General features: G+C 46.9%; 1 protein-coding gene across 3 annotated transcripts in view; it reads right to left on the bottom strand.

The window, feature by feature from the left end:
- Positions 1-16,670, bottom strand: part of PDCL (phosducin like) — a 200,843-nt gene that overhangs the window by 91,333 nt on the left and 92,840 nt on the right. For 2 of the 3 annotated variants that reach the window (XM_030206957.1, XM_030206958.1), the window contains exons 2-3: positions 7,889-7,982; positions 5,681-5,846 (exon numbers count right to left, since the gene is read on the bottom strand). In XM_030206957.1, coding sequence (XP_030062817.1) covers positions 5,681-5,846; positions 7,889-7,927 — 205 coding nt within the window. In that variant the 5' untranslated portion in view covers positions 7,928-7,982. The remainder of the gene's footprint in view (positions 1-5,680; positions 5,847-7,888; positions 7,983-16,670) is intronic. The other variant, XM_030206959.1, reaches the window with a different exon arrangement.

Below are 16,670 nucleotides of genomic sequence, written 5' to 3'. Positions count from 1 at the left end.
CAGATCCTACCAAGTAATAACGAATACGGACAGATCACCACCTTGGAGACCAGAATGCGGATGTCCCGTCCCGGGCCCTTACCTGGGCTCTCTCGGGGGGGAGCGATGGTCGGCGGGGCTCGCGGTGTTCAGGGCGGCGGAGACGAGCCGCCGACGGGGCCGGCGCTGCTGCGGGTCGGCCCGAGGCCGGCGACCCGCTGGAGCGAACGCCAGCCTCGGAGAAGGGAGCACGCCGGCCAAGATGGCGGCGCCGGCGTCGTCGTCTCCCTGGCTCGGCGCGGACCAGCGAGCAAGCTCCGCCTACTCGCGCCGGATTGGCGCATTGCAGTTGAGACTCCGCCTGCAAGGTGGGCTGGCCAATCCAGGCGCTCCTTGCCTGCCAGGGCCGAGGGGATTGGTTCCTCTTCCAGGGAAGGGATGGACTGGTGGGGGATTTAAACTACGGAACGGGAAGGGGCCAGTGCTTCCGTTTCAGATGTCAGAAGCCGACACAGTGGATCTCGGAGTGTTGCTCTTCAGAGACTGTGTTCCTTTCCTTGCTAGCCACCTTCAGAGACTGGGTCCATCTTCAGTACTAGCCGTCCTTGCTAGCCACCTTCAGAGACTGGGTCCATCTTCAGTGCTAGCCGTCCTTGCTAGCCACCTTCAGAGACTGGGTCCATCTTCAGTGCTAGCCGTCCTTGCTAGCCACCTTCAGAGACTGTGTTCCTTTTCAGTGCTAGCCGTCCTTGCTAGCCACCTTCAGGGACTGTGTTCCTTTTCAGTGCTAGCCGTCCTTGCTAGCTGTCTTCAGAGACTGTGTCCTCTTCAGTGCTAGCCGTCCTTGCTAGCTGCCCTTCAGAGACTGAGTTGCTGACTACCAGCCAGGCCGGCCGTCACCCCGCGGTTCCAGCAGTCCTGCTGGCCGCCTGCAGCTGGGGGCTCAACCCTTGGTGAACGGCGGTCGCCGCGGGTGAAGATTCGGGGTGTGCGGCTGTCCTCTGAGGTCTTGCGGGGCCTCAGGGAACCTAAGGGCTCACCTATAACAGAAACAGGACAGGAAACGGAAGCCATGAGCTCGCCTACGCAGCCCGATCTACGGGACCTAGCCAAGGTATTTCAGCAACAGCAGGAGCAGTTGAACGCCCTATCAGGGGCGCTCCAAAACGTGTGCCCTCAACTTTCCACGCTTCAGGTACAGAACCAGGCCGCTGCGGCCCCCCCGTTCGGGAGGGTTCCGCGCGGGACCTCGGTTCCCTGAGCCGGCACGATATGATGGGGCCCCTGGAGGGTGTCGGGGGTTCCTCAATCAGTGCAACTTGGCCTTCCGGATGCAACCGGAGGCATTTGCTTCAGACCAAAGCAAGGTGGGATTTATCATGGGCCTGTGCGAGGGGAAGGCCCTGGCATGGGTGTCACCGTTAAACAAACAACAGGACCCCATCTTGGACGATTACGGCGAATTCCAGCGCCGCTTCCGCATGGTATTCGACCTCCCGGGCAGACCGTCTTCTGTGGCGTCGGAACTGCTGCGGATTCAACAGGGGGAGGGGACGGTAGCGGACTATGCCATTCGTTTTCGGACACTAGCCAAGGAACTGCGCTGGAATCAGGAGTCCCTGGTGGCCATATTTAAGGAAGGCCTGCAAGAGCGAATCAAGGACGAGTTGGCAGGGCGGGAGGTCCCGGGGCAATTGGATGCACTGATTTCGCTCTGTATACGAGTAGATACCCGATTCCAGGAGCGAGCTAGAGCCAGGGCGGAACGGCAAAAGTGGGCTCAGGGCGCCTCCCGGACCGGTAAAGGCCCGTCCCCCCGTCGTGGGAACCGGGACTCCAAGGGGAATGGGGAGGAACCGATGGTGATTGGCCGTCAACGGCTGGCTCCGTCAGATCGGAAGAAGTGCTTGTGGGACGGACTGTGCCTCTCTTGCGGTGAGGCAGGGCATTTTGTCCGTACTTGTCCCGCTCAGGCGGGAAACGCTTCCCCCAAGGCACCTTGAGGGGAGGGGTCTTGGGGCATTCCGCTCCCCTACCGGCCTCCCTGATAATACTGCCAGTAACACTACGTTGGCACGAGACCATGATCCAGACCCAGGCCCTGGTGGATTCTGGGTCGGGGGGCAACTTCATTGGGCACGAACTACTACGACAGATGGGCTGGCCCACGCTTCCTCGTCGACCGGCGTTGCAAGTCACCTCTATTCAGGGAACTACCTTACCGCAGCCAGTCACGGACGTCACCCCCTTTTTGGGACTTCAGGTAGGGGAGGGTCACCAGGAGGAGGTTCAATTCCTGGTGCTGTCCCGGACCATTCACCCGGTGGTCCTAGGGTTGCCCTGGCTACGGTGTCACAATCCCGTGATTGACTGGATCGGGGGAAGGATCCGGTCTTGGGGTGACACCTGTCGGGAGACCTGCTGCAGGGGCCGGACCGGCGGCTGCCCCGCATTAACTATGGTGCCCGAGGGGGTTCGGGCTGATCTAGGCTCCCTGCCGGTGGCCTATCGGGACTTCATAGATGTATTCAGCCCCGTGGAGGCGGAGAGTCTACCGCCTCACCGCTCATTCGACTGTGCCATTAGATTGATGGCAGCCTGCAGCTGGGGGCTCAACCCTTGGTGAACGGCGGTCGCCGCGGGTGAAGATTCGGGGTGTGCGGCTGTCCTCTGAGGTCTTGCGGGGCCTCAGGGAACCTAAGGGCTCACCTATAACAGAAACAGGACAGTGGAGTTCCCCAAGGATCCCCCCTCTCACCAACCTAATGATGATACCACTAGCCAAACTCCTAGCCAACCAAAACCTTAACCCCTACATATATGCCGACGATGTTACGATCCATATCCCGTTCAAAAGCGACTTAAATGAAATAACCAACGAGATCAACCAGAGCTTCCAGACTATGCACTCTTGGGCGGACTCATTCAAGTTAAAACTCAATGCAGAAAAAACTCACAATGTCTAATTCTCACCTCCCAATACAATACAAACAACTACCCTACTGCACACTTCCTATCTCAGAAAATCTGAAAATCCTTGGAGTCACCATTGACCGAAACCTCACTCTCGACACCCACGCGCAGAATACGACGAAAAAAATGTTCCAATCGATGTGGAAACTCAAAAGAATAAAACCTTTCTTCCCAAGAAACATCTTCCGCACCCTAGTACAGTCATTGGTAATAAGCCACTTGGACTACTGTAACGCTCTGTAGGCAGGCTGCAAAGAACAGACCATCAAAAAACTCCAGACAGCCCAGAACACCGCAGCCAGACTCATTTTTGGAACACCTAAATACGAAAGTGCGAAACCCCTCAGAGAGAAACTGCACTGGCTCCCACTCAAGGAACAAATTGAGTTCAAGATCTGCACGACTCTACACAAAATCATTCATGCAGAAGCCCCACTCTATATGCTAAACCTAGTGGACTTACCGCCCAAAAATGCCAAAAGATCGGCCCGCAAATTCCTCAACCTGAACTTCCCCAGCTGTAAAGGAATGAAATACAAACAGGCTTATGCTACTACCTTTGCGTACAAAAGCACACAGTCTTGGAACGCACTACCCATGGCCCTGAAAACCATAACCAATCTAACAAGCTTTCACAAAGCTTTGAAAACACATCTCTTCAACAGAGCCTACAAAAGTCACCCCTCAATGAAACAAATCATTCCTTAAACGACCCAAGTACACCTAAAACACTTCTCACACGACCTTACCTAACACCTTTCCATCTGAATTCCTCTTTCACCTCAGCTTATGATTGACTGTTTTTTTTTTTTTTAATCATGTAACGACGTTTTCATTTCCATACTCTGCAAGCCACATTGAGCCTGCAAAGAGGTGGGAAAATGTGGGGTACAAATACAATAAATAAATAAATAAACCCTCTACTCAACTGAGACTCAGCATATAACTGGCTCAGCAGCAAAAAACACAAAAAGGGTAGTTAAAGCTCAACTGAAACTAGTTAGAAACCTAGTCAGAAACAGGGCTATTAGCCAGTCATCCATCCGCTTGGGAACCAGAGAAATACTGAACATTCAATGCTGCACAATATCTTTTAAGGGGCAACTCAATTGAGAACTATTTTCATTCTCCATCTCCTTCCACTGGTAGATGGATACAACTCATTGGTCTGGACTGGTCCAATAGGATGTTAAGGAAAAATATGATCTCATTTCTATGCTGTGATTTTAAAAAATATTTTCAGTTTGTACAGTGGTGTGCTGGAGCCGGCTCACACCGACTCGCAAGAGCCGGTTGTTAATCTTTCTACTGACTTGCGAGCCGGTTGTTAAATATCGCGAGCCGGCTCTGGCTCTCCTCCCTCCCTCCGGATCCGGTCCCTCACCAACTCCTTGTTCTTCTAATTCTTTGTGGCAGGCAGTCTTGCCTGCCAGCTGCCAGCTGACTCTCCCCCGCTGCCGATTCACGCTTTAAAAATGGCCGCCGAGACTTCCAGAGGCGGCCTCGTGAGATTCGGCAGCCATTTTGAAATGCGAACGGCAGCGGGGGAGAGTCAGCGCTGGCAGGGAGGTTGCTATGGACGCGAGACAAGCGCGGGATTGAAAGAATGCGAGACAAGTGAGGGATTCAAAGAACGCAAGCCGACAAGGCGAAAGCCTTCGGGTGGCAATGCCATGAGAGCTGGCGGCTTGTCCTTGTCCCTAGGCCTGTCTCTAGTGCTGCTCTGCGGTCTGGCTCTGGCGCTGCATATTTACACCAACAGCTGGGCCGTGCGGATCAATGGCGGTGCCCAAGAGGCGGCTCGCGTAGCCCGGAGGCAGCACTTCAGTTTCCTTGGGCCGATCCTTCAAGGGAGTGATTATTACCATTTGCAGCATCGATGTGTTACAGAGAAATCTTTCAGCTCTCATTGGGGTCAACAACTGCGCCTGAAAAGAGATCCCAGGGTACATTGGTTTGAGCAGCAGACACTCAAGCGACGGAAAAGGAGATATGTCGGTGTGGTGCCTACAGATCCCTGGTTTTAAAGGCAGTGGTATATGCATGGGTGGATGGAGGGCAGGGGAAAAGAAATGCTGGACATGGATGGAGGGGAGGGAAGAGTGAGGAAGGAGATGAGTTGAGGGGAAAGGAAGAGAGGAGAAAAACTGCACATGGATGAAGAAAATAGGCAGAAGCTGAGGACCAGAAATGAAGAAGAAAGGAGGAAAGGAAAGAAATAAATGGAAAGGAAGCCCTGGAAACGGAGTTAAGAGGACAAACAGCAGCAGAATCGGATACTGGGCCAGCATGATCAGAAAAACAGTCACCAGACAACAAAGGTAGAAAAAAATAATTTTATTTTCATTATAGTGTTTGGAATAAGTTCACTTTGAGAATCAGGTGCTTAACATTAAAAGTTTATATTTATTTACTTATTTATGGCATTTTATCGCACATTAAACATGAATTAGATTGGAACCTGGGATCATTTAATTAATTTTTCCTGGAGGATTGCATTGCCAACCCCCCCCAGGCTCTCTCCCCGGCTATAGCCAGCTCTGCAATTTGGGGGGGGGGGGGGGGCGCAGAGGGGGACCGGGGAGAGAGCCTGTTGTTAAACATTTACCAGCACACCACTGAGTTTGTATGACATTAACTTGAAACATATGCTACTGAAATTGCAGTGCATATCCAACAGTGTGCCCTAGATATAAAATGTATTAATAGATTACAGCTCTTATATTACCTGTATTGACTGAACTGCCATCCTTGTTCACCTTGGATTTTCTAACCCCAGGTTCATGGAAGGTTGGTGCCTGATGATTCTCTTTTTCACTGTCTTCATCACTGCTGCTATAATAATACTGCAACTTCTCACCAAGTAACTTGTCATCCAGAGTGGTCATTGTAGCCTAAAAGGAAAAATACAGACCTTCAAAATAATCTACAATATAAGTGGTATCATATTGTGTCAAACCAAAGGTCTATAGAGCTCATTATCCAATCTGTCTTTGACACTGGTCAAACTAAGTCAAGTACCCAACAAGACTCCAAAGAGTAAAACCAATCCTTATTGTTCACATGCAAGTATTTGCAGTGGTTTTCCCCAAGTCTACAAGTTAATAACGGTTTAAGGACTTTTCCTCCAGGAACTTGTTTAAACTCTCTTAAATCTAGCTATGGCAGCTGCCTTGACCACATTCTCTGAAAACAAATTTCACAACTTACTTGTGCATTGAGTAAAAAAATATTTCTTCAATTTGTTTTAAATGTGCTACCTATCAGTTTCATAATGAGGGGCATAATCGAACGGGGCGCCCAAGTTTTGCTGAGAATGTCCTCGCAGGACGTCCCCGCAAAGGGACGGGGAAACCCATATTATCGAAACAAGATGGGCGTCCATCTTTCATTTCGATAATATGGTCGGGGACGCCCAAATCTCAACATTTAGGTCGTCCTTAGAGATGGTCGTCCCCGGTTTTCAGCGATAATGGAAATCGAGGACGCCCATCTCAGAAACGACCAAATCCAAGCCATTTGGTCGTGGGAGGAGCCAGCATTCGTAGTGCACTGGTCCTCCTGACATGCTAGGACATCACCCAGGCACCCTAGGGGGCACTGCAGTGGACTTCACAAATTGCTCCCAGGTGCATGCATAGCTCCCGCACTTTGGGTGCTGAGCCCCCCAAAACTCACTCCCCACAACTGTACAACACTACCATAGCCCTAAGGGGTGAAGGGGGGCACCTACATGTGGGTACAGTGGGTTTCTGGTGGGTTTTGGAGGGCTCGCTGTTTCCTCCACAAATGTAACAGGTAGGGGGGTGGGTATGGGCCTGGGTCGCCTGTCTGAAGTGCACTGCAATACTCACTAAAACTGCTCCAGGGACCTGCATACTGCTGACAGGGAGCTGGGTATGACATTTGAGGCTGGCAAAAAATATTTTGAAAGTTTTTTTTAGGGTGGGGGGAGGTTAGTGACCCCTGTGGGGAGTAAGGGGAGGTCATCTGGTCAGTTGAGACTTGGTCATGAAAAAAATTGGGCCAAGTAAAGTCAGCCAAGTGCTCGTCAGGAACGCCCTTCTTTTTTCCATTAGCACGCCCCAGTCCCGCCTTCGCTATGCTTCCAACACGCCCCCGTGAACTTTGGTCGTCCCTGCGACGGAAAGCAGTTGAGGACGCCCCAAATCAACTTTCGATTATGCCGATTTGGGCGACCCTGGGAGAAGGATGCCCATCTCTCCATTTGTGTCGAAAGATGGGCACCTTTCTCTTTTAAAAATAAGTCAGATAGTGTCCCCTACTTTTCAAAGAGTAAAATAACTATTTCGTATTTACCATCGTATCTCATTTTAGCTGTCTCCAAGTTGAAAAGCCCTAACTCATTTAGCTTTTCATCATAGGTAAGCTGTTCCATACCCTTTACTATTTTCGCTGTCTTTCTCTATATTTTTTCTAGTTGTACTATATCTTTGACATGGGGTGACCAGAACATCACAAAGCATGTGGATCAATATCAAACTATAATAATCTCCATTCATTTCCAAATAGTTTCAAACATTCCATTTTATTTTTGACCTCTACTACATATAAGCTGAGGATTGCCATTACTCTCTTCCTGGGGAGTTCATAAGCACTATACCTGCAATGTGGTATGCCTACCCTGTGGTTGAAAAGAGATGACAACATGTGGAGGACCCCAATTTCAGAGACTGGGAGAAAGGGGCATAACATCAGCAATAAACAATCATTGCAAGTGTCACAAATTTTGCAGAGCAAATAGCACCTGGGTTCCATACCGGCTATTTCCCCACTGAAAATAAGAGATTGCTTCCATTACTAAATAAGAAGCAACCGTGATGCTGATCTAGGAAACGGGTGTTGGTGAGGTGAGCTCCCAAGCCCCTTCAGCCAAGCACCCCCGCCGAGGTGATTACTATTTCAAATCTCATACCCGTTTCAAGTGGAAACTTTGACAATCCAGGTGAACCATAAAAGTGCTACCATGGCTTCCCAAATCCCAAGGAAGGAGAGAGTCTGAGGCCGCACTAAGGACAAGATGACAAAGAAAGAATTAGCGGACCCACACTCAGTCAGTTTCAATCCTCTTCAGGAGCCTTGCAGATCACAAACTTGGTCAGATCAAGTCCATGGTCCTGAGGACCGTCATCTTTAAGTTACTGAACTTTGTCCACAAATAAGAAATTCTGAGAGATATAAATGTGTAGTGGGTTTTCTTCAATATGAAAATCGAAAAATTATATGCTTTCAAGATTTTTCAGCTGAAGTACTGACAAAACAGTAACTTTTTGTCACTGTGTGCTCTCTTATATGCGAAAAGTGCTATTCGCTTTGCTGTACCAAGTTAGCTTGAGAGTTATTCCACAATTTTTTCATCAAGGCTACTTATAACAGACAAAAGAAAAATTCAATAAAATCAGTCAAAATATCTGTTAAACAAATACGTCTTCAACGATTTACAAAATAACATAAAATACGACATTGTTCTTATAGATGTTGGAAGAATGTTCCACAACCTACTAGACTGATAGTTAAATGAGCTATCTTGATATCTTTTCAGTATCACATTTTAAACTGTAGGAAAGCCTAAACAAACACCACCACCACCTATCCCCCCACAACATCTCCATGAGGGCATGGAGAACCAATAGAGGTATCCTGGGAAGGTGAATGTGCAGGATTGCCCCCCAGGATCATAGCACCACTCATGTGCAAGCAACATACAGAGGCAAGGTCACATGTAGGTACCCTTGCTGTTGCAAGAAATAATTAAAAAAAAAACATTGCTGAAATTAGAATGTACAAAATAACCAGTGACAACTAATTATGTGCCCCCCTCCATTAACCATCCAATGCTAAAATAAGAGGCTGCACATATCTGGGACCCCCCTCCCCCCCGCCGCATCCTGATCCATGCCTACATACTGATGAGAGCGTTGGAAGCAGCTTACTAAAGTACATTGAGCCACCCAAAGGCACATCTGCTTTATCCCACTGCCCATTCCTCTCAGCAACAGTGCACATGCTCCACAGAAAGGTCACCCTTCTGTCCCCATGGCCACCACAGCACACACAGCACCTGTGCCTGTGTAATGCATACCCACCCACTCAGCCCCACTCCCTCCCCCCCATCTGCCTGTTGCCATCTGTCACAGGTTATGTGATGAGCACTGCACATGTCAAAAATATGTTTATGTTTATTCTGCACTTGATATACTGCATACATAGGCAAGGAAAAAGCAGTTAACAAAAAGCCACTAATAAGGCAAAGTAAGAAAGGAACTCTAATTTGATGACAGGCTAGATGGACATTTACACAAAAAAATTAAACATCCAAACATACATACAAGAAGAGGTATCCACGTTTGAGCGAGGAGCTCTGGTTCACTGCACGGTCCGCCAGTTAGTGTGGGTCGTCAATGGAGACATTAAAAGCAAACTTTAAAAACTGATTCTTCAATTGAAATTTGAGTTTGGGGATCTGAGAAATATCCAGAGTACCTGAATGTAACTCATCTTGAGCTGTTACTGAAAAAGGTGTGAGCAAAATCTAAATAAATACATGAATAAGGGGGAGGCTGTTCCACAGTTTAGGAGATAGAAGAAAAAAAGCTAAAGATCCAGTAGTTTTCTAGTAAGCCGATACTGAGGAGGAGAAGACTAGACGATAGGCATCAAGGGAGCGAAGGGAACGAGCCGGAGAGTAGGGGATGACAACAAACAGCTATTCCTAAGGACTTCCTGCAATATTTCACAGTCTGCACATGTTTTAACAACCTTGAATAGTTTTGTATCATCTGCAAATTTGATCACCTCACTTATCGTTCCGATTTCATATCATTTATAAATATGTTAAATAGTACCAGTCCCAGTACAAATTCCTGCAGCACTCTCCTCCATTGAGAGAAATGATCATTTAACTCTACCCTCTGGTTTCTGTCCAATAACCAATTCCTAATCCACACCAGACCCTTGCCTCCTATCCCATGACTCTTTAATGGTCTTGGGCGTCTCTCATGAGGAACTTTATCAAAAGCTTTCTGAAAATCTAGATATAATACATCAACCGGCTCACCTTTATCCACGCCTTCAAAGAAATGAAGCAAACTGGCGAGGCAAGACTTCCCTCAGCTGAACCCATGCCACCTCTGTCCCATGTTTGTCTACTTATTCTATAATTTTATTCTTTATAATCGTTTCCACTATTTTGCCCGGCACTGACTTCAGGCTTAGCAGTCTATAATTCCCCAGATCACCCATAGAACCCTTTTAAAAAATCGGCATCACATTGGCCATCCTCTAATCTTCAGGTACTACGGACAATTTTAACGACAGGTTACATATTACTAACAGCAGATCAGCAATTTCATGCTTGACTTCTTTTAGTACCCTTGGATGTATGCCATCTGGTTCAGGGAATTTACTACTCGTTTATTTGTCAATTTGGCTCAGTACATCTTCCAGGTTCACCGAGATTTCTTTCAATTCCTCCGCTTCATCACGCTTGAAAACCCATTTCCGGTACAGGCAGAGCTCTTCCGTAAAGACAGAAGCAAAGAATTCATTCATTTTCTCCGCTATGGCCTTGTCCTCCCTGAGCGCCCCTTTTGCTCCTTTGTGATCTAACGGTCTCACGGATTCCCTCGCAGGCTTTCTACTTCTGATGTACTTGAAAAAGTTGTTCAGTGGGTTTTAGCCTCTACGGCAAGTTTCTCTTCATATTCTTTTTTAGCCTTCTTTATTAGTGCTTTGCATCTGACTTGCCAGTGCTTATGTTGCTTCTTTTTTTTCCTTCATTTGGGTCCTTTTTCCATTCTTTGAAGGAGAATCTTTTGGCTGTAATGGCCTCATTTACATCACTTTTTAACCATGCTGGCTAACGCTTTCTCTTCTTGCCACCTTTGTAAATATGTGGAATATATCTGGACTGGGCTTCCAAGATGGTATTTATGAATAACGTCCACGCCTGATTTAGTGTCCTAACCTTTGCAGTCGATCCTTTTAGTTTCTTTTTAACCATTTCCCTCATTTTATTATTGTCGCGCTTTCGAAAATTAAATGCACAGTAGATTTCCTTTGCAGGTTCATCTCAGATAATAGCTCAAACTTGATCATGTTATGATTGCTGTTTCCTAGGGGACCCAGCACCACCACCTCTCGCACTATGCCCTGCATGCCAGCAAGGATCAGATCCAAAATGGCTCCCCCTCTCATCGGTTCCTGGAGCAACTGCTCCAAGAAGCTGTCATTTATTACATGAGATTAAAGGGGGACAGACTCAAGAAAAATGTTAGGAAGTATTTTTTCACGGAGAGAGTAGTGGATGCTTGGAATGCTCTCCCGCGGGAGGTGGTGGAAATGAAAACAGTAACGGAATTCAAACATGCGTGGGATAAGCATAAAGGAATCCTGTGCAGAAGGAATGGATCCTCAGGAGCTTAGTCAAGATCGGGAGGCGGGGCAGACTTATACGGTCTGTGCCAGAGCCGGTGGTGGGAAGCGGGACTGGTGGTTGGGAGGCAGGGATAGTGCTGGGCAGACTTATACGGTCTGTGCCAGACCTGGTGGTGGGAGGCAGGGATAGTGCTTGGCAGACTTATACGGTCTGTGCCAGAACCGGTGGTGGGAGGCGGGGCTGGTGGTTGGAGGTGGGGATAGTGCTGGGCAGACTTATACGGTCTGTGCCAGAGCCGGTGGTTGGGAGGCGGGGCTGGTGGTTGGGAGGCGGGGATAGTGCTGGGCAGACTTATATGGTCTGTGCCCTGAAGAACACAGGTACAAATCAAAGTAGGGTATACACAAAATTAGCACATATGAGTTATCTTGTTGGACCTTGCAGGTCTTTTTCTGCCGTCATCTACTATGTTACTATCTAGAAATGTTATCTCCCTGGCACTCCTTGATGTAACATTTATCAAGTCAATATGGGGATAATTGAAATCAACAATATAGAATATGTAGAATATAAATCACCACTACTTCACAATTTTCTACAGTAGGGTCAAGTGTTGAGGGGAAATCATGGACTTCCCTGCATGAAACATTGTGGAGAAAAAAGACCTCAGTATAACCAGCAACAGCTGCCATTTTAATGTTGTTATGCCTTTGGAAGTACAAGGGGCGAGCTCATCTCTTGGATGTGGCTATTAATAAAAAAAACTTTTCCCCTGACGCAGCCAATCATCGGCAAAACAGGGCTTCCCTGTCAGGATATGAAGAGAAAGCAGGATATAAGCTAATATAATCGCTGTGGAAATATCTGCTGGGATTTATAGAAGATTCTTTCGACGTTGTTGCCGCCATCCACGATAAGTAACATTTTGTTACATTTTTTCCATGTTTCCACCTATGAAGTGTTGTAGAGGGTGGATGGACATGATATTATGAAGTAATTTAAGGTGGAGTTTTTTTGACTCATGATTAAAGAGGCACGCTCTCTTATTATAAGGTGAATCCTTTGGAAGGAAGTGTTGCCGGTTATACTGAGGTCTTTTTTCTCCACAATTTTTCATGCATTGAAGTCCACGATTTCCCCTCAACACTTGACCATACTGTAGAAAATTGTGAAGTAGTGGTGATAATTGAAATCACTCATTATTATAGCATTTCCCAATTTGCCAACTTTCCTAATCTGTGTAAACATTTCTTCATCCGTCTGTTCGTTCTGTCCCGGCGGATGGTAGTACAGACCTACAAGAATACTTCTTCCCTTCACACATGGAATTTTTATCCATAGTGATTCCACGCTGCTATCTGTGAAAAATGTTTATTTTATTTGACTCAATTCCCTATTTGACAAATACAGAAGAAACTAAAACCTTCATGCAGGTCAAAACAAGCAGGCAAAACAGTGAAGGAGACACAAAGGATGATGAAAAACAACCTACGGACTCGAAGAGTCCACATCAGATGTTTATTCCAAAATAAGTACTAGACTAGACAAAAAATCAGGTTTCAGCCACAGAGGCTTGCCTCAGGAGTCCCTAAAAACTACAAATATATAATCAAATAAATAACTATCAAAAAATCAACATAACAAAACAATTGATGACAGTTATAAAATGTGCATAAAATTGAATAATCATATAAAAACAAATTATATGCAAATGATATATACATTTAGAAACAAATTCATGGGGTTATATAAGTATGTTGTACTTAAAAGCATAATATATACGTCAAAAATACATTTATGTTTCAACTTTTTATTATTGAAAACCACTATAGAAATACAGCTTTGGCATACGAGTCTACAAGAACAACAAAAGCAATTAACATCTATGTTCATTATCATAATCTAACATTTTTCCTTTTCACCCTCTCCACCCTACCCTCCCCCCTCTTTTCAGGTGATGTTCTCAAACCTCTCATTAAGAGGATTTAACACAACTATAATTCCCACCGAAATCTTCACCAATCCCATAAATTATAAGTGACCTCAGATACATGAGTGCATTGGTACCTGGCACTTTGGTCCATCCCTCCTCTCTTCCCGTTCCCCCCCTTCCCCTACCCCTACCCCTATCTCCCTCTGGACTTGTGTTCTGATAGCCCAGAGGTATCCCCCCCCCCCCCCCCCCACCGCTGTCTATGAACTACAAATTTTTGTGTGTTCAAGGCTGTCCATGGTTATTCTAGGGTGTCGCATTATGCCGGTTGAGAATTAGACTACGTCCTTTAGGGCTTAACTGCTCCAAATAGGGATCCCATATCCGCTTAAATTGAACATGCCTTTTCGGGGAACCCCTTGCCTCCCGTGCTTCCCATGTTGCTAGTAGGTGTACCTGGTTTCTCCAATGCCAATATGCTGGTGGCTCCGAAACCGTCCAATACTGCAGAACAGTCTTCCGAGCCACCAAGCACAGTTTGCGACATAACATACGTGCCCCTACTGCATGGGCACTGAAAGCCCTTTTCGTGTCCAATACAAAATGATCCCAAGTTCCCGTTACTGTTAATCCTAATATCCGGGACAAGAATCTCCTAGCCAGCACCCAGAAGGCTTTTACCCCTGGACATGCCCAAAATGCATGGAACAGTGTGTGTGGGACTTGACTGCATTTAACACAGCTCGCTCCTTGCGGGAGACCTATATATGACAACTGTTGCCCTGACATGTAGGCACGAATGATTATCCATCCGATAGCCACACTCACACAGCCTTTCATCTGACGTGAGGGCTGCAATACCCCCCCAACATGGCTCTCGCTTCCCAACCCACCAGGGGACTCCCTGCCTCTTTTTCCCATCTATCCTTAATAGTCTCATAATTTTTTTGTTGGAGGTCCCTGACGGATCAGTGCTTTGTGGAGTGCTGACACTGACAGCCCCGTGGCTTCCATCTCTTGAAAAAACTCAGCCCCAAACTCTGTCTCAGCATAGCCTGATCCAAGGCAGACACATAGTGTTTAATTTGAACATATGCGAATCTATTCCCCCAGGAAACTCCTATCCGCCTCTGCAATTCTTCATTGCCTATTAATTCCCCATCGTTCCTCAAGAGATGTTCCAGCTTCCTAATTCCCTCTGTCTCCCATTTTATAAATACTGGATTATCTGTGCCTGGTTGAAAAGCTGGATTCCCCCTTATTGCCAGTTGGTCAGACACCTTATAATTCCCCCCCCCCCCCCCCCCCCAAAATTTTTTAACCAGCCCTTTCCACACCTCCCTCATTGGGGTAAGTATCACACAGTTTCTGAATTGTGGTGGAAGTTGTCTCAGTGTCATATGCAGCAGAGAGAGGAAATCGTACGGTGCAAAATACTCCCTTTCCATGTCAATCGGGGTATATATGTTGGGTCTGACAAAACCAGTCCCCTAAATGTCGTAATAGGCTGGCTTGATTGTACACATATATATCGGGGATCCCCAAACCCCCCCAGCTTCCAACTCCCTAGCAGATAGGAGAACCTCACCTTTGGCTTCTTCTTTGCCCAACAGAATCTACTAAAGACCCTATATAGCCTCTTCAAGTCCTTCTGTATGAGACAAAGTGGCAGCGTCCGCAATACATAGAGCCACTTAGGAAATATCATCATCTGCACTAAATTTACCCTCCCTCGCAACGATAATGGGAGATCCCCCCCAGTTTTCCAATTGGGTCTTAGTATCTCTGGTCAATTCCGCGATACTGAGATTATATAACTGCTCCAAATCAAATGTCATCCTAATACCCAGGTATCTAAATGAGCCATCTGCCCAAGCCAGCGAAAAGTCTCCATCCCATAATGATCTCATCTCCTCTGAGGCGGCCAACGCCTCCGACTTAGCCAAATTTAGGCGTAAACCCGCAAAGTCACCATATTCCCTCAAGATGTCCATTAAGGCCATGAATGACTCCTTTGGGTCTGTCAGCAACACCAGTAGGTCATCTGCAAATGCCGCAATTTTGAAATCCCTGTCTCCCACCCCTACTCCTTTCACTGATGCATTATCCATCACATCTCTGATAAGAGGATCCAAAGTTAATACAAATAGCAGAGGTGATAGTGGGCATCCCTGTCTTGTTCCTTGAAGTATGGGAAAGGACTGTGATTGTAAACCATTTTTTTATTACATTTGTACCCCGTGCTTTCCCACTCATGGCAGGCTCAATGCGGCTTACATGGGGCAATGGAGGGTTAAGTGACTTGCCCAGAGTCACAAGGAGCTGCCTGTGCCTGAAGTGGGAATTGAACTCAGTTCCTCAGTTCCCCAGGACCAAAGTCCACCACCCTAACCACTAGGCCACTCCTCCACTGTAGCTTGGGAAGCAAGATAGAGGGCTTTAACTACAGACATGAAGCGTCTCCCCAAACCATATGCCTGCAGGGTGGTAAACAAAGTCCCAACGAACCTTGTCAAATGCTTTCTCAGCATCGAAACTAAAAAGCATTGACGGGGTCTTATTCCTCTTTCGGGTCTCCAATGCCATCAAAATTCTCCTTAAATTTTTTGCTACCGTCCTCCCTTCCACAAACCCTACCTAAGCCTCGTGTAACGATCCTGGTAACACTCCTGCCACCCAATTGGCCATTATCTTAGCTAGTATTTTCGCTTCTACATTGAGTAAAGAAATGGGATGGTAGGACTCTGGCCTGGTTGGATCTTTACCCGGCTTTGCGCTGAGGATAACGTGTGTGGCAACTGCTCCACGTCCACTACTCTATTTAAATATCTAGTCAGCGTTGGTATAATTTCTTCTCCTAAGCTTTTATAAAATTCCATTCTAAGTCCATCCGGCCCTGGGATTTTGTAAAGTTGACCCCTTGCTATCACCAAAGTTACCTCTTCTTCCTGTATTGGCCTATGCAATTTTTCCAGATCTGCCTGCCTCAAAACCAGCAAATTAAGGTTTTCTAAGTATAAATTCCCCTGCAGCCCCTGCTCCTGAGGTTTATCATATAACCTACTGTAAAATTCTTGAAAGACCCTACAGATATCCTCATCTTTCCACACTACTACCCCTTGGCTATCCTTCAGCTGGATCACCCTTCCCCCTACATAAGTACATAAGCACTGCCACGCTGGGAAAAGACCAAAGGGTTCATCAAGCCCAGCACTCCGTCTCCGACAGCAGCCAATTCAGGCCCCAAGAACCTGGCAAAAGCCCAAAATTTAATAACGATCGATGGACTTTTCCTTCAGGAATCTGTCCAAACCCCCTTTAAACTCAGCAAGGCCAGCTGCCGTCACTACCTTCTCCGGCAATGAGTTCCAGAGTCTAACCATGCGC

The sequence above is a fragment of the Microcaecilia unicolor genome, chromosome 6 (assembly GCF_901765095.1).
Source record: "Microcaecilia unicolor chromosome 6, aMicUni1.1, whole genome shotgun sequence".
Taxonomy (NCBI): domain Eukaryota; kingdom Metazoa; phylum Chordata; class Amphibia; order Gymnophiona; family Siphonopidae; genus Microcaecilia; species Microcaecilia unicolor.
The sequence above is the reverse complement of the archived record's forward strand: the minus strand, read 5'-3'. Positions and strand labels throughout refer to the sequence as shown.